Source organism: Lytechinus variegatus, chromosome 2 (genome assembly GCF_018143015.1).
Source record: "Lytechinus variegatus isolate NC3 chromosome 2, Lvar_3.0, whole genome shotgun sequence".
Classification (NCBI taxonomy): Eukaryota; Metazoa; Echinodermata; class Echinoidea; order Temnopleuroida; family Toxopneustidae; genus Lytechinus; species Lytechinus variegatus.
Window position 1 is genome coordinate 41,661,181 of NC_054741.1, and position 21,719 is coordinate 41,682,899.

The following is a 21,719-nucleotide window of genomic DNA, read 5'->3' on the forward strand; positions in this document are numbered from 1 at the left end:
TGTGTTACGGTGATTGTCCGTGTGCTTGTGACTCTGTTGGGTGAACTGCATGTGTGCTACGATGGTGTGATTGACTGTGCTGGCTTGACATGTGAATTTGTGAAATGCATTAAATTTTCTGGTGAGTTTTCTAATGTCAGCAGGCAATGCATCGAATATTCAATGAGGGATTTTATATTCAATATTAATCTAAAAATGAATTAAAAGCTCCCTGGGTTATGTAGCTGGCAGCTTTCTGCATGCACGTGTGTATACATTTGTTTACATTGAATGCAAGTGATACGGACGTACAGCGTTTTCGAGTTGGATTATCATGGATTTTACAAGAATTTGTAGGGTGTGTGGTGTAATTTCTTCAACTACAAAATGAAGACTGTTGAGAAGAATGACCCTCGTGTTAGTGATATTGACAAGGATGTCTCCAACAAGTTCAAATGGCAGTGGTTGGAGCTTGCAAAGTCAGCTACGGTGACTATATTTATCTACAAAAAAAACCTCTTCAAAACAGTAAAATTTGATTGTAGAATGCATCGAAATGGGGTTTTGCATACCTTAAATTCCAAAATTTTCCCAAATTTTTTCCCAGGGGGGCCAGGAAGTTCCTCTTTTTTTCAAATTTCTCTATCTCATGCCTGAACCATGTATCCCTGAATATCCTGTGTGAGTTTCAGGTCACATGACCAAGGTCAGAGGTCATTTAGGGTCAACAAACTGTGGCCATGTGGGGGTACTTGTGGAATTGTCATCATAACTTTAAAAGTTTATTGATCTATTTCATGAAACTTAGACTTAAGAGCAACCATGTATCCCTGAATATCCTGTGAGTTTCTGGAACATGACCAAGATCAAAGGTCATTTAAACTCTGGCCATGTTGGGGGTATTTGTTGAATTGGCATCATAAATTAGAAAGTTTATGGATCTAGTCCATGAAACAAAGACATAAGGGTAATCAAGTACAAATGATTGTTTCGCATACATCTTAGGTCACATGATCATGGTCAAAGGTCATTTTGGTCAATGGGCATAGTATTTTATTATCTTATTAATGTTTTCTGTCGTTAATAATTATTCAATAGCTGTTTTCGAAGTCAGCACTGCTGCTATATCGAATTGCGTTTAATAGGCGAGACTGCCAGAAGTGTTCCACTTGTTAAACAATAAATAGCAAATCAAAGAGATACATCCTGTTATCTCGTAAAATGAGTAAATCAGATAAGTATTTTCATGTAAGACAATATGACCTAGTGACTTATTAAACGCTCAATGCATATATTTGACAAGAAATCATGTTTCCATTCAGTAAATATATATTTGTTTTGTTTTTATTAAATGCTTCTTTTCATTTTTTCCTTAGGTGCAACAGCGAATAGGATATTGTCCCCAGGTAAAAATAAATATCACTTCTCTGTGTTTTTTTTTCTTATGGCTTCATATCATTACTGTTCCATTGCCATTTTACTATATAAAATCTTTTTCAAACGTGTTGGAAATAGTTGAAATTATTATTTGATGTAGATAATTTATATGTATCTTGAATACAATGCAAGCCATTGTAATTTTGTTGTTGAATTACTATTATGAATTATTGAATTACTTTATTTAATCTTGAATTGCATGTTTTTATCTAATATATTGTAAAATGTTTTTGATATTGGAATCGAATGAAGTTGAACTGAACTGAATTTTGTTCATTACCTACAATGACTCTGACCTACATGTACGCATACCATAAGTATCGGACTATAAACCCCAACTTTTCCTTGGCAAGCAAGAGCCAAAAGTCTGGGTTTGATTAATCCACAGAGCTAGGTCTGAGCGGAGCCAAACTCAGCCTGAAAATAAATCAAGACCACTACCAGTTTACAACTCGTCGGGTGGCCAAGCATAACACCTAGGGGGCAATGTCTTTTAAAGGGGTATGAGCTTCGGGTAAAAATGGGAAGCAACTATGATATCGGAAACTATCTTTCATGATCAGTTGCAGATGAATTGATGAAGCACTGATTTCGCATCATTTTTTATTGGTAATACTTTGATTTTTTAAAAACATTTTAGGTTCTTTTTTCCTTAATTTCTTAAATATGCATATAAGGGATAGAAAGTCACTTTGATGACATTTTTTTGTGATTCATCCGAATATGGGGATGCTGTTAATTCACAAGTGCAGTTTATGTTCCAATACTTACGGTACTTGAATAAAAATATTATGCATAAAGGATTTGTTGCCTTCTGAGAAGTAGACAAACTTTATTAATGATTCCATGATAAAAACATTCAAGAAATATGTCAGGAGATATGATTCTGAAATGATATTACTTTGGTAGAAATTTCATTATTTTTCCTTTTACCCTTGTTTGCCTCCTTAGTTTGATGCTCTAGTAGAACGACTGACCGGTCGTGAAGTCCTCATGTTGTTTGCTCGTCTGAGGGGAATCCCCAGTAGTCAACTGATGTCTATTGTAGATCATACTATTGATCATCTGAACCTAAACAAGTGGCAGGATAAACTATGTGGCACTTACAGGTAATTCATGATACACAGGCAGAGAGCATGTACCCATTGCCATGTATATTTTTGTCATTCAGGAAACATCTCCTTGGGGTTTTTTTTTTTTCATTATTAAATTTTCTCTCATATATATTTTTTTTCCAGATTCAAAATAAATACTACAAGAGAATTATAAAATTGAGCACCAGCCATTGCCTTGGGATCACCTAAAAGAAGTTAAAAATTCTGTTGAGAGGTCCTCCATATCGGCTGGTGCCTACATAGAATAACATAAAATAGAAATAACATGTGATTATTATCAAACTTCTGAATAAATTGACCTTCATTGTAATATGAAGAGAAACAAAATAAACACTTAGTTATTGTATCAAAACAAAGAATGCTAATTTGATCAAACCAGTTTATCAAATCAGAAAAAAAGTGGTAGGTCAGTTGGTTATGACGTTGATCATGTTCTTGTGCAAGTATAGCAAAAAAACAAGAGTTCTGATGGAACAAATAAAAAAGAAAATCAGATAATCAAGATTTGTACCCAGAGTATAATCAGTGAAAAGGCTTCTTAGATATAGTGAGTGATTGTATTACCGACCGTTCTTATATTACGGAATGCATGCATTTACGCAATAGAAAATAATTTCCATAAGCTTAAAAGTTTGCAACATCCTTCTAAACGAAAGTTGTCGGGAAGTTGAATAGAAAAATTATGAAAAACCATCAAAACACATTTTCAAAGTCTTATTTTCTCAAAACAACAAAATATGGTCAAAATAACTGATCAGTCCCATGTCAGTTCTATAAATCTTCCAACTTTTCCCGTAGAAAACACATGTTTGGTAATACGATACCATTTTCAGGTGACTAAAGTATTCCACAGGGAAAGAGGGGTACGGTTGGAAGCGGACATCAAAAAAGGGTAACTGATCTTGTAAAAAAATTTACGTCTTCATCATTTGTTGATATTTTGGTATTTTTGATGGCAGTTTGATGCATTTTAAAGAAAATATTGAGTATGATATGATTGAATTAATGAAAAATGTTTGGTAATACGATCTACTACCATACCAATTGAATCTTAAGCTTAAGCAAGGGAATGGTAATTAAATTCATGAAGGTGTAACAGAAATCAAAGTACATAATTATAGAAAATGGGAATGAATGGCAAAGCAATAGAGAGTAAAATAGTAAATCAAGAAACAAACAAAGAAAAGGTCTGAGACATAACTAAATTAAGAGCTACATGTATACATGGAATGGAGAATGGTAATTCTATGAAGGAGAAACAGAATTTCGGATGGCATAAAGTATTGGAACATAATTATGTACTGCAAAGTATTAGAAAATCAAGTAATCAATTAATCAAGAATTCAAGATACATACCAAAAATTGTAAGATATTAAATGAGAAAGAAGTCTAAGACATTTAATAAATTTTAAGCCTCTACAAGGAAAGTACAAATTAAGAATGATACCAAATTTTTTTTTTTTTTCAGGCATTAGGGTGATACATGTACAAGGAGAAAAATTTGGTAAAAAGTGGAAACAGAATGAAATTGGTGCTATACAAATTAGTTTGCAATAGATTCTGTAAACTCTGGCGAACGATAGATTAGTTGCAATAGATTCTGTAAACTCTGACGAATGATAGATTAGTTAGTTAGATAGATGGATGGATGGATGGATAGATAGATAGGTAAAGAGACGTAATTATTGAAATGGATGAATAGCTATAAGATTGAAAGATAAATAGACATTTGAATAGATAGATATAAGATGCAATAGATTTTGTAAACTCTGAGGAACGATAGATTAGTTAGTTTAGATTCTGTAAACTCTGACGAACGATAGATTAGTTGCAATAGATTCTGTAAACTTTGACGAACGATAGATTAGATAGATAGAGGCCATAATGAGTAAGTCTTCAGCTACAACATATCGAAAATTAGGTGAAAATTGACCAACATTCACAGAGAGTCATATTTGCATAATTATGATGACGTCATAACACGCAAAACAGAAATAGAGTTCCAATGCCATTTTGATGACGTCATGATAAAAGTGAGGATCAAATGAGACATGAAATCATATCTATGATTTAAACTGTATCGAAATATGAAGAAAAATAATCTGGGGTCCCCGTTTATTCTTTAGAGCTATAGTGAATTTTCAATAGGCATGTTTTTGCCCATATTTGGCCTATAGTCAAAGCTTGCGCGCATGCTTACTGCAAAGTTAAAATGGATCATGCTATCAGTTTAATCAAAACTATATCATGAATGCATACATAAAAATCAGTGATTTTATGATACATAATGCCGTTACGCATGAAAACGCGCGCACGTATGCTCCTGCGTTTTCAAAACTGTTGAAATGCTTTAAATTACCTGAAACATACCCAAAAGTAATCATCGGCAATTTTGAGCATTTTTCATTTTTTTATTTTTTTGTTTTCTTCCATGTAATCGAGGAGATGGTGGGTCAAAGATCACATCTTCAAAATCCTTCTCCTTGTAATCCATGTGATTAACGGTTCTTCTCCACAATACAATATACAAATAGGGAATAGGCATGAGTGCAATGGTGCAAGATTTCGCATGAGGTGAAAGAAAGATGCTCTATTCAACGAGATGTAAGCCGAGTTGAATAGAGCTTCTCTTTCTTTCACCGAATACGAAATCTCGCACCATTGCACGAATAAGAATATTCACTATTTGTGTTGTACAATGCCTCATAATTTAGCGAAATAATGAAAAAGCAAGTTTTTCACTGCCGTAATCTATGAAAAGGGAGCAAAAATATTGAAAGCAAACACAAGCTCACATGACCTTGGGCAACATTTAGCCAGCAGGCTTATACACATATTGCACCTTCATTATACTGAGCGCAATGAATTCAATCGTATTGTGACATCACCTCCTAAAGCCGTGCAACGGTAGGTTTTGGATGGTACATCTTGTGTGCAACGATACAAATGTTTGACATTCAGCCTCCCATTTGCTCGCGTACAACAATCTAAGTAGGCGTTGTACAATACATTTTGGATGGTGCGTCTTGTGTGCAACAATACAAATGTTTGACATTCAACCTCCCATTTACTCGCGTACAACAAGCTAAGTAGGCATTGTACAAAATCTCAAAATACCAGTAGACACTTCTTTGAGCCATTAAAAATGCACCAACTAAGAAGCATTCACCACTTTATGTTAGAGACTAGCAAGAACTGAAGAGCGGCTGTAACTTGGAATTACATGCTTATTTTCTTATATCGCTGGCCAGTGAGTCTAAATCGTGCAAATTTAAGTTTTTAAAATGGAAAAACCAATGCAAATTTTATTACAGTAGTATGAAGTGTACAATTACTAATGAATCTTCGATATATATTATATGTGTAATATGCTGTGTAATTATTATTATGTAATTAGAATAATAAGAAGACTAAGTCCAATGAATAATGAGTAATATAAAAACCACACTCTAGTATAAATGTGTATCCTGTTTTTTTCAGAACAAGCAAATAGTGTATCAGGGATAAAATCTTACATGTAGATTTTTTTTTCTTATATATCATATTTTGTTAATTCCTCATGCACTTTCACTCAATTGAATTTAAGTTAACAATTAAAAAACATACGTAACCTGAAAGTAAATTGCATACCTATAATAATATCTCCTTGATTTCTGCAGAATTTCAATACTGGTTCTTTTTCATTTGCCCATATCATTCACTCTATTGTAATTGTATCGTAATGTAATAATGTTGATTTCACAGGTTTTGTATGTTATGTTTCTTATCATTGTTCTGTGAATATGTATGTGCTGGGCCTTGGTTGAGAATAGTGTTTTAATCACTAAACAAGCTACCCTGGATAAAGAAGACAAATAAGTAAATAAAAACTCTTGTCAGGTCCCTATGTTTATCCAACTCTGGTTCCCTAGTTGTTCCCAAATCTACAAAGCATGGGGGTACTTGCTTTTGTTCATGGTGTTCTAACCCTGTTCTTTGAAATGATTATTATTATTATTTATTTGACCAATATAAAAAGTACATATACATTACATTAGAATAAAAATTTACAGTACATTGACATGCAAAGAAATGAGGGAACGGCATGTGGGTCAGGGGGCACAAAAGCGATATCCATCACTGTTGCCCGAAGGCATGACCCCTCCACACATGCCGCTCCCAAGACATATATAAAATATATAGATACTCTTACACATAATATTGCACGTTAAAAAGGTAATACTGAAAAGGGTGCCAAAATAATTAATAAGATAGTCTTGAGATGCATTAGAAAAAAAAAAATACCACTGCAAAATTGGAGAAATATAACATAGTAAAAAACACCTCAGTGCTGAACAGGAATATAGAAGGGGCATTCTAAATACACTTGCAATAGAAATTGGAAATTCAAATATATTTGATTAAGCAGATCTGGTGTAACTGGAGTTCGGGGAAACAAAAAGGGGGGAGGGGGTAGTTAGAAGTCCAAAATAGAATGGAATTAAAATCGAAAACATTTTCAGGATATAACCACTTGACATATCATAACGATACATGTACAGTGAAAATAACATGATAAAACTCATCAGGATAGAAAATTGGGATAAGAAAGCATTGGATTAACAAATCAAGGAGATAAAGAAAAAGGATAAGAGTATCACTGTACTAGCCTTAAAATAATTTACAAAATAAAATGCAAGATAAAATCTAGAGAAAAGCATGCATTATGTGCATAATGTATCATAATGTGAATGCACTTCCATTGACACATTTACATGTTACTTAAAGATGCGTCTAAAAAAATATAATCAATGCTTCCTTCTCTTAATTTCTTTTTTTTATTGTATAGTGCCTTATCTCTCTCTCTTCATTCTTTCACTGTGCCTTGGGCACTCTACAGAGTGAATTTACAGCATTACACATCCCATCTATTATTATTCTATTTATCATTTACTTTCTGAGACTTCAAAATTTATGAGACCATTATGATGTTAAACTTTGTAAATTTAGAGAGTTATTTGAATGTTTTTCTTTAGGAATACTCTTGATCAGCCTGATTAGGAGTTCAACTCTCAAAACCTATTGAATATTGAACTGGTATAGTCAGGGGCCTTAGGCCCGAAATTTGAAGTTTTGGGGACAGAGTTTACAAAAGCACCAAACTTTCCCTATGTTACTATTAGGTCAATAGCTTTATTTTTTCCCACAGAACATGGTGCTGAAAATTGCATCTTCATGCAAAAATATGCTAATTTATGTAAATTAGCAGTAATTTATGCATGAAAGCCATATGCCAATAGGAATTAATTAATAAAAGTTAATAAAAAGAAACCAAACTTTAGGAAAATGTCTATCAGGTCAATAGCTTTAATTTTTCCCACAAAACATGGTGCTGAAAATTGCATCTTCATGCAAAAATATGCTAATTTATGTAAATTAGCAGTAATTTATGCATGATAGCCATATGCCAATAGGAATTAATTAATAAGTTAATAAAAAGAAACCAAACTTTAGGAAAATGTCTATCAGGTCAATAGCTTTAATTTTTCCCACAGAACATGGTGTTAAAAATTGCATCTTCATGCAAAAATATGCTAATTTATGTTAATTAGCAGTAATTTATGCATGAAGCCATAATGCCAATAGGATTTGATTAATAAAAGTAAACAAAGAGATACCAAAATTTAAGAAAGTCTCTTTTAGGTCAATAGCTTTAAATTTCCTTATCAAACATGATATTGAAAATTGTGTCTTCATGCTAAAATATGTTAATTTATGTAAATTGGAAGTCGATTTATGCATGAATAGTAAAAATTAGTAAAAAGGAATAAAAGGAAACCAAACTTAAAGAAATCTCTATCAGATCGAAAGCTTTATTTTTTCTTATCAAACGTGCTATTGAAAATCCCGTTTTCATACAAAATATGCTAATTTATGTAAATTAGCAATTATTTTATATGTATAAATTAGTCCCATTCCAATGGGTATAAACAGTGGAAAAGGGGCCAAACTTTTGAAGTACCTTTATTAGCTCAAAAGTTTCAATTTTACCAGCGAAACATGCTATTGAAAATCCTATTTTCATGCAAAAGTGTGTTATATTATGTAAATTAAAAATAATATATGTATGAAGCTGTATACTAATCATTAAACAAATATTACATAAAGCATATAGCCGAATGCCAACCCAAACAGTAGCAAAAATCGAGCCAGAGCAGGCAAGAATCGAGTCAGAGCAGCCAGAATCGAATCAGTAGCCCGAATCCTCTGATTATTGCCAAATGACGATGTGAATAACGACCCTAATCGAACGACTCTGCCCGAATTCGCCAAGTACGCCACCGAATTTCCCGAAAATGCGCCAGATTCTTTCGAAATGGGCTTACCGATTCGGCAGCTATTCGGATGCCATTTTTTCTAATTTCTGGTCAATTCGTCTCGTCTATTTTCTTCTTTGTATTCGATTAATGATTCGTACGATATGGGGAGGCAAGAGTCGGACCTTTACTCTACGACTGATACGAATAGGTCTTAATCTTCCCAGAGTACCCCCAAATGCCTCCCAAAATCCAATCGAATTCCATCGGAATACATCCCGATGTGGCCCGAATGGAATTTGTCGTAGCCACATTCGGGAGTATTTTGGAGGTATTCGGCTGGTTTTGACCATTTTCATAACGAGCCGAATTCCTACAAGAATATCTCCTAATTCCTCCTGAACTTTCCTGCATTCGGGGAGAAGAGAGTGCTCCAAAGTCCATCCTTATGTGTATTCGGATGGATTTGCTGATTTGGTTCCGGTTTAACCCATGTTTTAAGTAGGCAATCCATTTCTAGATGACAAACCAGAATAGGATGCAACTGTGGTAAACAGTCTCTGCAAACATTCAGATGATAACCAAAGTACAGTCGCAAGAATACATTACGTCAGTCCTGGTTTAAGCTAGGTTTACACCAAAATCTAATTCTCCCGAATAAATTCGGACTGATTCTGCCTGATTCACATGGATGAGAGAAGTTCCCCCAAATAGAGAAGAATGGGTCCTGAATATGTCGCGATTCAGCGTAGAATCGCCAGGAATTGACCAAATCAATTTTGGCCATCCCCCAAAAAGCAGAATGCCAACACGAATAGTGGAAGACAGTGGTTCGGGACAGTTATGTCCAGAAATAAAACAAATCGTCCGAATCTGTCCAGACTCCAAATGCCTCCCCGAATCCAACCGAATGTCACCCGAATACATCTCATATGTGGCCCGAATGAAATTTGTTTTGGTCACATTCGGGAATATTCTGGAGGGTATTCGGCTGGTTTTGAACATTTCAAAATGAGCTGAATTTCTTAACGAACGTTCCCGAATTTTCTCGCATTTACGAAGGCAAAACAGAATATTTCTGAAACCACCAAAATACGTGTATATGGATGGATTCGCAACTGATTCGGTTCCGTTCTAACCCTAGCTTTAAGCAAAGGGTTACACCAAAACCAAATTCGGATCAATTCTGCTCAAAATGGCCTGGATTCAATACTTATTCATCTCGGATTCGGGGAGCTCCCGGAATCGATTCGGAAGGATCCGGGACTATTCTGTTCTCCCTCAACATCGGGAACATTCGTGGAGGGATTCAGCTTGTATTGAAATGTTTAAAACCAGCCGAATATCCTCCAAAATACTCCCGAATGTAGCCATGACACATTTTATTCCAGCCACATTCGGGATGTATTCGGATGGAATTCGGTTGAATTAAATTTGGGGAGGCATTTGGACAATTATTTTAAGGAAGTCAGTAGCTCTGATTCGGGAACTATTCCAGACCGAATTGACTCTGATTCGGTCTAAAATTGATTGGGAGAATTTGTTTTTGGTGTTACTTAGTTTTAGAGATAGAGATCAATTCATTAGCCAATAAAGAAATATCACTGAAATTATTCAGGTCACAATCAAGCGACGACAGAAAAAGAAAAAGGATCAGGTCTCTTTATCTCAAATCTGATGTGTCCCTGTTCTAAAAAAAAATGTACATTGTTGTCAGAGGGAAGACTTGGACAGCTTTTTCTGACATGAGAATCATCCATATACCCTCCTCTTTCTGACAGGGGAAAACTCTACTTGGGAAAGAAATCTGACCTCTTGATTTGCTTTGTAAAGAAAGATGAAATACTGTTTATCTTTTCCATATGATTTCGGGGTTTTTTTTATTGTGAAAGGGGTATGCACAAGATTTATAATTTGCATAAATTTGCATTTTAAACATGATACCCTCCTCTGGTTGCATGGAAAGTCACCATAATGAATGAATTGTGTTACAGTGTCTCATATGCATGGTGTTGTGCTCGTCCCTCAATTCAAAACCTCAAAATATGATAGTTGATGAATTTTACACATATTTGCATAAATTTTGCATAAATTTGCATTAATTAACATTGAAAATTGATTCTTATTCTGGAACTGTATAGAATCAATCTAGATTTGATGCCCCATCAAAATAAATCCAAAATACCCCCCCCCCAAAAAAAGAAATAGGCTTCTTTAGAAATGTTTAAGTCTGTACTATACACATACAGTAATTTACGGTGAATAGTGTGATTTTGCATAATTTTGCATAAATTAGCACTATGAAATATGATTCCAGTCATTGATATCGAGGCATCCTATCAAGAATTAATGCTTTTGATACCGGTGACACATATGGAAAAAAATGTGATTTTGACAATTCTATATGTCGACATATGATAAAATATTTGTTTTTACATATCATTTGCATAAAATTTGCATAAATTAACCTTAAGAATTGATTGATATTCACCAATGTTTCAAAAATCGACCTGCAGTTGAACATTTAGCAAAAGAAGACCCAAATACACAAAAATTGGGCATTCAAAAATTATTTTTAGTGAGAAATGGCGAATTATGAGTTTTTTGCATAAAATTTGCATAAATTAGCATTGAAAAATAGGGTGCCCTTCACCGATTTGGGGGCACCCTATCTAGAATTAATGCTTTTGATACCAGGAACCCACATGCAAAAAATGGCGCTTTTGTAAATCCTGTCCCCAAAATTTTGCTAAGGCCCCTGACTAGTATATTCATGTGCTTTATTATTCTTTGAGTGCACAAACAATTTATTTTGTTTTAATCATTGAAATAGCATATCCTTGTCATGGTTCCTTATAAATATTGTGTGTGAGCTTGAATGATAATGCAGTGTTATTTATTTTGCTAATCATTTTATTACACTTTTTTCTCTTAGTGGTGGAAATAAGAGAAAATTGAGTACCGCAGTAGCTCTGGTTGGCAACCCGCCCATTGTCCTTCTTGTAAGCACATCATTTATCTTTGATTTTTATATTTTATTACATATGATATAGCAGCATTTGGTTTGTTTTAATCTCTGTAAGTAATCTACATGTACAGTGTATGTGTCATAAATCATTTCTTAACATGTACTATAACACAGAGACTTCAGTGTAGAATATTCAACAAAGTGAAGAGAGAAAGGTTATTTGAATCAGAATTGTTCCTTCTATGCATTTTCAAAAGCTTTTCAGTGGAATTCAGTTCTAGTAGGACCTCGGCCGTAGAAAGATTCATGTATTTATTCAGAGGATTTAGTTGTTTCAGAGTTCGAACCAGAAAAATATTTCCATGTCAAGAATATTATGATTATAAGAGCTCTTTGAAGTGGGTTTCATAGTAATTTTGCCTTTATTTACCTTCATTGGTAAGCATACACTGTGCCAAGTATTTACATTTTAGTTCAAACAAATTAGTATTAACTTTGTCTCTTCTTATTTCATTGGTAAATTTGTTTTATGTCTTGTGAATTACAAAACGTTGGCAATTTGCCACCCCAGTTTAAAAATGGCCATTGTTAGTTTGCAAAACAGCCCTGTAACTTGTCTTTGGGTCCAGTGCAAAGTGTAATATTAACAGACTGATTATAATTGAGTATAAAAGCCAGAGACAAACATTTCTGATATTTTTACCCTTGGTATGTATAGGATGAGCCAACATCTGGTATGGATCCTAAAGCTCGTCGTTATCTCTGGGATTCACTTACATCCATCATGGAAGGAGGACGCTCTATCATCCTCACATCGCATAGGTAACAAACTTTCTATTTTACCATCCTTTTAGCACAACGTTCTCGCTACCACGCGTCACGGTTGGAGGGCGCCGACAATCCTGAAAATTTTCAGGGGAAATCCACCAACCGTGAACTTCCCCGACAACTGTAAAACAGGCCTAGATCTACACAAAAAACTGAATAATATATTTAATAAAACAATCTGCTTTTCAGATCCTAAAATAAACTTGACGATTATTTCGTCCAAGATATCTTCCCGGGATTTCTTTGACTCACTACGCTATACGATACGACCTCGACTCGAGGCCCAATCTCTTTTGTGGGAAGCGCGAAGATGTTTACCTCGCATTTGCGTATTGCATTTCTCACATTATTTACGTCTATAAAATGGTAGTAAATATGCTAAAAAATAAAGTGAGGTGAGAGGGGTACCGTGGGTTACTGGGTTGGGCAATGTAATTATTAGATTATTACAAATTTCAGTTGATATTGTCACTTATTTTGTCAAAAATAATTTCGAAATTCGATTGAAATTTAATTTCATCTCGTCCCAGCCTTAGCTACATCGGGGCTTCATCGACTACATGAATTCATTGAATGTTTTTCTGATGACACTCCCGTAGAGCGAATTGAGAAAATTATTCAAAGATCACGTTGATAATGACAAAGCCAAAGGAATGGATTGACATAATGTCCAACTCATTTACTTACAGCATAATGATTTATTCACATTTATATTCCGATTTTACTCCATAATTTCCAAAGTCTTGATCTTTACATCGATCTTTTGAAAGTGTTGATTAATTTCGCGACGGTGTGTCTACCAAGTTCTGTGTCACTGCACTAGCGCTCGCAACGACCACATTCAGGAAACAAATCGCACATGGCATCAAAATCCTTGATCTGGGGATCCGAGTCTTCCAGAATTAGATGGGATCCAAAACTAATTTAATTTGAATGTTTTTTTTTCAGATATTCATTGAATCTGTTACAATTTTCATAAGTAATATTCTTTATTAATATCATTCACATTTGTTATCATTACGACTCATCTTTTAAATGTGACTTATACATATATACAGTATATTTTCATTTGTATTGTTCTTTATTACTCATTGCCTGCCAATTAAATAATGAGCGCACCTGTCACGGTCCGGAGAAATGTTTTTAATCATCACAGTGAATGCTTTATGAATCTGTTGTACAATTGCTTAACTTAACAACTACGATTTAAAATAAAATATTATTTGAAATTGATTTGAGTGAAGGAGAAAGAAAGAATAAAGGGGGGGGTGGTCGTGGGCAATGTAGATGAAAATGATGGGATGTTTGTGACTTTGTGGGGGAGGGGATTGGTGAAAAGAAGTCAATGTTCGGAGCGAATGAAATTAATATTCAATTATGGATGTGTCTACTGTGATCGATCATTGTGGCTGCATAATCTTTATGGCGATTGAAAAATCCACCTTGGGTCGGGAGGGGTCCGTGATTCAATAGATTTCGATAGAAGTACACATTCAACAAAGTGGATTGACAATTCATTCACAGATATTCATTTTAAGTACGAATTGTGTGAACGTTTTAGAGGATATGTATTTCGTTGTTTACGCCCACAATGAGTTGCTATAGTATAATTTGAATATCGTTGGATGAATTTTTCAATTTCACTTATGTTATGTTTTCTATCGGAATTGTGCTTTTATACAGTTAGCTTTACAATGTCTTAGCCTAATTACTGCGAGTGGATGATATTCCAGAAATGAGTTGGAAATAGAACGAGACGCCCCAAAAGCCGATGGCACGTGATCTAATTAGTATTCATTATCTTGGGCTTGAGCCAATCATTGTGCTTGAACGGGTTTCCCGATTTTTATTTACCGCCCTGGAATGTGTGCCACGAGTGTCACCTTTTAACCTGTTGTTTGAGTGTGAATCAGCTGATTTCATGACCTCAAATATTCTTCATGTTGTTTACGCTGGATGGGGGCTATACAATTAAGAAAATCTTTCTGACTCATTTTTTTTATTTTTTAATAAACTGTTCGTGAATTTCTGTAAATTTAAAACTACACCTATTGTGATATTGTGATGCAATTTATTGAATCACGAACCACGATCTTCCCATTCATGATGCAAGAAGATATATTTAAAATTTAAAATCACCAAAATATACATGTAAAGAAAGATTATTCAGCTGTCATCATCAGTAGAATTCTATAAAAAAAATATATTCGCTTCGAATATTGACTTCTCCACCAATCCCACACACACGATCTCAACATCCCCTTGTCATTGTCCACGACCCCTCCCCTATTGCTCTCTCCCGTCGAACATCCTACAACCTCCCCCCCCCCCCTCTTCCTCTCTCTTTCACATACGCTGTATTTGTAGGCCTACATAGTGTATTACGTAAAAATATTTTTCCTATCAATTAACCTATACTTTCAAAACATAAATCGCGATTAATAACAAAATCGTAATATTAAAGTTTTATGGATGACTAAAAATATTTCTCACGCTCGTGATGAGCACATTCATTATTTTATAGGTGAGTAACGAACAAACACAGCAATAATTGACAGTGATAAAAGAATCTTGATATAAGATTATAAGTGTAAACATCATCAACAGAAGTCTTATGAGAGTTAGTTTCAGGGAGTATCTGAATAAACAAAACAAAAATTCATGCAAATTATATAAGTTAATTGGGGACCCGTCTCATGAATACCGATGTCCATTATTTGGAAGCCTCGGAAGAAATCTTCCGAGGCTTCCAAATAAAGTCGGAACAATCTTTGGATTTCTTAAGGGCGTGACGCGGCGCAAGCTCAAAGGGCTACGCATGCGGTCCGTAGATGTAGTCGGTCATTGACATAAGAAGCAACACGCATTCACAAAATCAATCGCATTTTTACAAGGATGTAGCGATCTAAACAATGAAAGTATGGAGTTAATTTATCGATGCCATCAATGTGAATAAATCAATGAACTGTAAGTGTAAAATGAGATTGACATTTCCTTTCACCTTTTTAAGTTATCAGTAATTGCCTTTCTGCTTCAATCGCAATTCGCGCAACTGTTCGGGCTGTGTGGTCGGAGAAGCATTAAACAGACATAAAATGTGGTGCAATTAGCAGCAATCTAAGCTCGTCGATATTGACACCCCCCTCCCGAACCCCCCTTAATTTTTTGAACAAACTACAACACAAAAAAAAAATTGTTTTTCTTTAAGGTGCTCCCTCTTTTTCCTTTTAGGAATTTAGCAAGAGTGTCTCTCTTTGTTGTGTTTTATTAACGGACAAAAAAAAAGAATAATACATTATAATTTTCTTAATTATTATAGTTTCTTTTCTTAATATAGTACCTTTCCTGTACTTATCGTCTCAGAGATATTAAATTAAATTAATTCTCTTCAGTTCGTTTTGATATCCGAATTTGTTCGAAGTCTTTGGACTTCAGGGTTATGGGGTTTTTGTCTCGCCTGCGTAGCGGAGCAAGACATAGGTATCACTATTTCCGGCATCGGCGACGTCATCAATTGTTGTACACCCAATAACTTTCTATAGCTTCAAGGTGGGATCACCAAATTCATACCAGAGGTCCATCTTCTGAAGGCACAGGTCAAGTTCAAATATGAGTCGAATTTGAATAAGGTCAATGAACTTTCCATGACTGGCACTGTGCTATGTTGTACACATAATAACTTTCTATATCTTCGAGGTGGGATCACCAAATTCATACCAGAGGTCCATCTCCTGAAGGCACAGGTCAAGTTCGAATATGAGTCGAATTTGAATAAGGTCAAAGGTCAATGAACTTTCCATGACTGGCACTGTGCTGTGCTGTACACACAATAACTTTCTATATGTTCGAGGTAGGATTGCCAAATTCATACAAGAGGTCCATCTTTTGAAGGTGCAGGTCAAGTTCGAATGTGAGTTGAATTTGATTAAGGTCAAAGGTCAATGAACTTTCCATGACTGGCACTGTGCTGTGTTGTACACATAATAACTTTTTATATCTTCGAGGTAGGATCCCAAACTTCATACAAGAGGTCCATCTCTTGAAGGTGCAGGTCAAGTTCGAATGTGAGTTGAATTTGAGTAAGGTCAAAGGTCAATGCACTTTCCATGACTGGCACTGTGCTGTGTTGTACACACAATAACTTCTAAAGCTTCAAGGTGGGATCGCCAAACTCGTAACAGAGGTCCATCTCTTGAAGGTGCAGGTCAGGTTGGAATGTGAGTTGAATTTGATTAAGGTCAAAGGTCAATGAACTTTCACACTACTTTGTTCCTCTAATGACATGAACTTTATAATTTCATACTTTTTAACACTAACATTTTACTTCAGAACTCAGTACTCTCTATATCTGAACCAGATTTTATATATTGTTTATTCTTTAAAAACTTGTTTTTTATTTAATGAACTATAGTTCTTATCACCATTTTGATATTCACACAAATTTGCCAATGGTACAATAGAAAAGCTGTCAAAGTTTCTTAAATGTTACCCTTCAGATTTGCTGTATGTGCATGTTCTGGTAATACTGTAGACTGTACAAAACAAATTGAGAAAAGTTGTGCCCCTACCATCATCCAACATAATGCTAAAGATTGGCATTTCATTACAGTGTGAATATAATGAAGTGTGTGTCCCTGCCGTGGTGCCGGAGACATTTTGCCCTCACATCTATCATAGCCTTTAATCAAAATGTGCTTATAAAAAACTGCACTCTTTCAAACTTCCTACTCATATCCTATTACTTTATTTATCATATTACATTTACTTATCATATGCACACAGATCAATTTAGAAAACTCTACTGCTAAAGTGAAGGCAAGATGACTAAAAATCATACACAATAAGTTTTTATATTTATCTTTCATGCACAACCTTTCCTCCATTTTTTCAAACAATAAGTTTGCCATAACACCTTGATAATTAATTTGATTTTACAATTTACTATCAATAACTGGGATATACCCATTTGATTTGCTAGTTCATTACGATAAACTTGCGTGCCGAATATAGAGTACACAACTTTTCCTGCGCGCGCACTGCATCTCCCTATTAACGCACTATCCCAAGATCATCGCTCAAATTGGCGTCCATATCCTCTTTTACTTTCGCCTGCGGTCGAGTTCAGTCGCAAGCTAAGTACACTCTCAAAATTGCAATTCTGTTTTCCGTTTGGATACTTTTATTGTGCAATTCTTCCCTTATTTCAATCTTATTTCTCTCATCTAAGATTGTTGTAAGATTATCCCGTCGCACGGAGCTTCCGTGATATTATTTCACGTTTCTTGTTCCTCTTCGTGAGTTTGTTTTTTAAGATACGTTTCTCAACAGGCGGGTTGTCTTCACTTCTCCGCCCCATAGCTCCGCGCCTTCCTGCGTGTCGCGGGCGTTGACTTCGCTCCTTTTTAATTCCTTTAATTCTTTTTATTCACTGACTTCTTCGTTTATACGACTCTCGTCATGAATTTAATTGATTTATTTACATCAATAACTGGGATATACCCATTTTTATTTGCTAGTTCATTACAATGAACCTGCGTGCCGAATATAGAGTACACAACTTTTCCTGCGCGCGCGCTGCATCTCCCTACCAACGCACTATCCCAAGATCGTCGCGCAATTTGGCGTCCATTTCCTCTTTTACTTTCGCCTGCGGTGGAGTGCAGTCGCAAGCTAAGTACACTCTCAAAATTGCAATTCTGTTTTCCGTTTGGATACTTTATTGTGCAATTCTTTCCTTATTTCAATCTTTTTCTCTCACATCTAAGATTGTTGTAGGATTATCACGGCGCGCGGAGCTTCCGTGATATTATTTTAACGTTTCTTGTCCCTCTTCGTGAGTTTGTTTTTTAAGATACGTTTCTCAACAGGCGGGTTGTCTTCACCTCTCCGCCCCATAGCTCCGCGCCTTCCTGCTCGGGCGTTGTCTTCGCTCCTTTTTAATTCTTTTAATTCTTTTTATTCACTGACTTCTTCGTTTATACGACTCGTCGTGAATTTAATTGATTTATTTCTCCACAGATAGTTTCTGTAGGACGTCAGGAGCGTCGTATTCCAGCCTCGTTCCAAGTTCTTTGTCTCTTGTTTCGAGTTAGTTGATTGTTCTTTTGTTTCAATCAATCCTTTGTTCTTGTATTTATTAATTGAATTAATTGGTTAATTGATTAATTAATTAATTGATTGATTCTTTTAATTCTTGACTTGCTCCTTTGCCTCGATTCAAGTTCTTTGTCTCTTGTTTTGAGTTAGTTGATTGTTCTTTTGTTTCAATCAATCCTTTATTCTTGTGTTTATTAATTGATTAATTCATTTAATTAAAAAAAAAAAAAAATTCTGACCTTGTCTTAAAAATTTTTTTCTTTTCTTTCCTTCACAAGAATACTTAGAATTTTTTTTTTAGGAAGCCATCTCCTGTCAGCGTTCGTCGCCTTTGGCTCGGCCTTCCTTCTCGGGAAAAATATCTTTGTTTTTCCCCCCTTTCAGGTCAGCTGCCGGTGTCCTGACTTATAATTTTTTTTCTTAAACTTCTTGTTTAAAAAAAAAAAAAAAAAAGGGAATCTTGTTTCCCTTTTTCCTTAGCTGATCCTCACCCCAAGAAAAATTATTTTTTCTTTTGAACAGGTGGACACAACAAAAAAAAAAAAAAAAACTTTGTGTTTTCTTCTTTTTAGATGCTTCACCCCTTCCTTCTTTTCAGAATTTTGGCGGAAGCAGCCTTCTTGTTGTGGTAATCAAATGATTAATTAATTAATTAATTAATTTTTCTAACGGACTTCAGGGTCAGTGTCTCATAATAATTCTTTAATTATTACAGTTTCCTTTGTTCTGGGATTTTACTTTGTATCATCCTTGTGAGTTTTGTTTTTGACTCTCAAAAGTCCGCTTTTTGAGGTCCTTTGACTTCTGGGTTGGGGTTTATCACCCCCCTACCCCCTTGCTTCTTCTCTGTTTTTTATCGTACTACTAGATCACCCTACGGCAATAATGAGCCTTTTCGGACTCTCTTCCTGAAGAGCCTCAGGCGACTGCTGTTTCGGGGCCCGACACCGGGGTCTTATCCCCCACCACAGGTAGTATAGATAGCGAGAACAGAGTCAGAGCCCCATGGGCTCTCAAAGGGGTGGAACCGTGGACGCGCGTTCACGTGCCCCGCTTAATAGGGTGGAACCGTGGATTTGCGACCACGTGCCCGCACGGTGATGGCCAAGGCTTCCATCCCGGAACCTGAACCTTTTCGGGGAGCGTCGCACTAGTACAGAAAACGGCGACTCCTCTAGGGCTGTCAGACCCACCGGCCATCGGGTCACCTAAAGTCCGGGGGGAGAGCACGGGTCTCTCCACCCGGCAAAGACTAGGCTCGATGCCGTGTAAGACCCCTCTAGGCAGCGGCAGCAAAGGGCTACCAGCCCCTAGTCGGAAGAGGCACCTGAGTCCGACCGTGTCGGACTCTCATTTCAATCTGACACCGTCAGATTCGGCCGACGCCTCCTCTCGCTCGGCTAACTCTCCCCGTGGGAGAGCTAAGGAGAGTAAGACAGGCGCAGCCCAGCCTCTTGTCCCTTCTTCCGCTCCGGCGCCGGAGCAACCGAAGAAGAAGAAAAGAAGAGGAGAACCACAGACGTAAGCCCCGCTCCGTCGGGCGGTCTGTCCTCTGATTCTTTTGATGGCCAGGCCTCTCAGCTTCTCAAGCTACTCCAGAGTGCCCTTCAGCACTGCGGGTTTTTACCCCCAGGCTTGCCTGCTTCAGCCGACGGTACTACCAACCGAGCGGATCAAGCAGACACCGGCCATCCAACACACCGAGGTGCCTCTAGCGATTCTCACGAACCGCCGGCCCTCAACAAAATGGCCAGGCGTCGTAACCTCATGTTACAACAAAACGCCCCCGAGTATCACGGATCTTTATCCTCATACTCCCTGTCAGCTAAAACCGCCGTGTCGAACACCAGGCAGGTCAAGCAGACAGTCGCCATCTCACACCTCGGAGAGTCACCGGCAATATCATGATTCGCCGGCTCACGCACCTGCAAGGGAAATTCCCGCTAATACACAGGTGCTATCGACATACGGGCGTCGCCCGCCATTATGTCCCCAGACTCCCGATGATTGTACCCTCTTCTGCCCCCCGGCGGGGGCCGCACAGAAGAAGAAGAAGAAATTCTAGGTCGCTAATCCCGATTTGCGGGCAGACCTTTCTTTCTGATTCTCGTGCTGATGGCCAGGGGTCGTTACTTCATGTTACAACAGAACGCCCTCGAGCATCACGGATCTTTATCCTCATGCTCCCTGTCAGCTAAAACCGCCGTGTCGAGCACCGGGCAGGTTAAGCAGACATTCGCCATCTTGCACCTCGGAGAGTCACCGGCGATTTCATGATTCGCCGGCTCACGCAACTGCAAGGGAAATCCCCGCTAATACACAGGTGTTATCGACATACGGGCATCGCCCTCCATTATGTCACCAGACTCCCGATAATTGTGGGTCAGGCGTCGCAACTCTCATGCTGTTTCATACTCCCATGAGCAGTGCGGGTAATTCACCCACGCTTCATATCAGCTTCAGCCGCCTTGCTAAGCACTGTGCGGTTCAAGCAATCGCCTGTCCTCTCACACCGGGCATTTATTGAAACGCTGTTCACCTACACGGTGACCCCCGTTTCTATGCAGGTGCTTCCGACATACGGCTTTCAAGCATCAATATGTCGGCAAGCTCTCGGTGACCGACGGCTGGACGTTGCATCCGTTCAGGTTGCATCTATGCGTCCCCGAGCATTACGGGTTCTTACCCTCGTGTTCTCCGTCATTATAAGACCGCCGCGGTCTTATTGCCGGTGTCGGGTATTGAGCGGATTGAGACTTCTCTCGCCAACCCGCACTCCGGGGAGCCATCGGCGAGTTTTACCTGCATGGGTATTCCCCCTTATTATGCAGGTACTCCCGAATTCGCCCTCTACGTCAAGCTCACGTACGGCGACGTCTCTTTCAGCGGTAACTCTCTCCATTCTACCCCCTAAGCGGGCCTGTAGATTGGAGGTAAGAATCTCTTACATACCGCATGCCGCACTTCTCTCGTGAGAATGTTTGGCTGCTTTTGAGAGGG

General features: G+C 37.1%; 1 protein-coding gene across 1 annotated transcript in view; it reads left to right on the forward strand.

The window, feature by feature from the left end:
* The window catches only part of LOC121408106 (phospholipid-transporting ATPase ABCA3-like), a 292,368-nt gene that overhangs the window by 246,570 nt on the left and 24,079 nt on the right, over positions 1-21,719 (forward strand). Inside the window, exons 27-30 of the mRNA XM_041599444.1 lie at positions 1,356-1,385; positions 2,368-2,525; positions 11,763-11,829; positions 12,514-12,617. Of these exons, the coding sequence (XP_041455378.1) occupies positions 1,356-1,385; positions 2,368-2,525; positions 11,763-11,829; positions 12,514-12,617 (359 nt within the window). The remainder of the gene's footprint in view (positions 1-1,355; positions 1,386-2,367; positions 2,526-11,762; positions 11,830-12,513; positions 12,618-21,719) is intronic.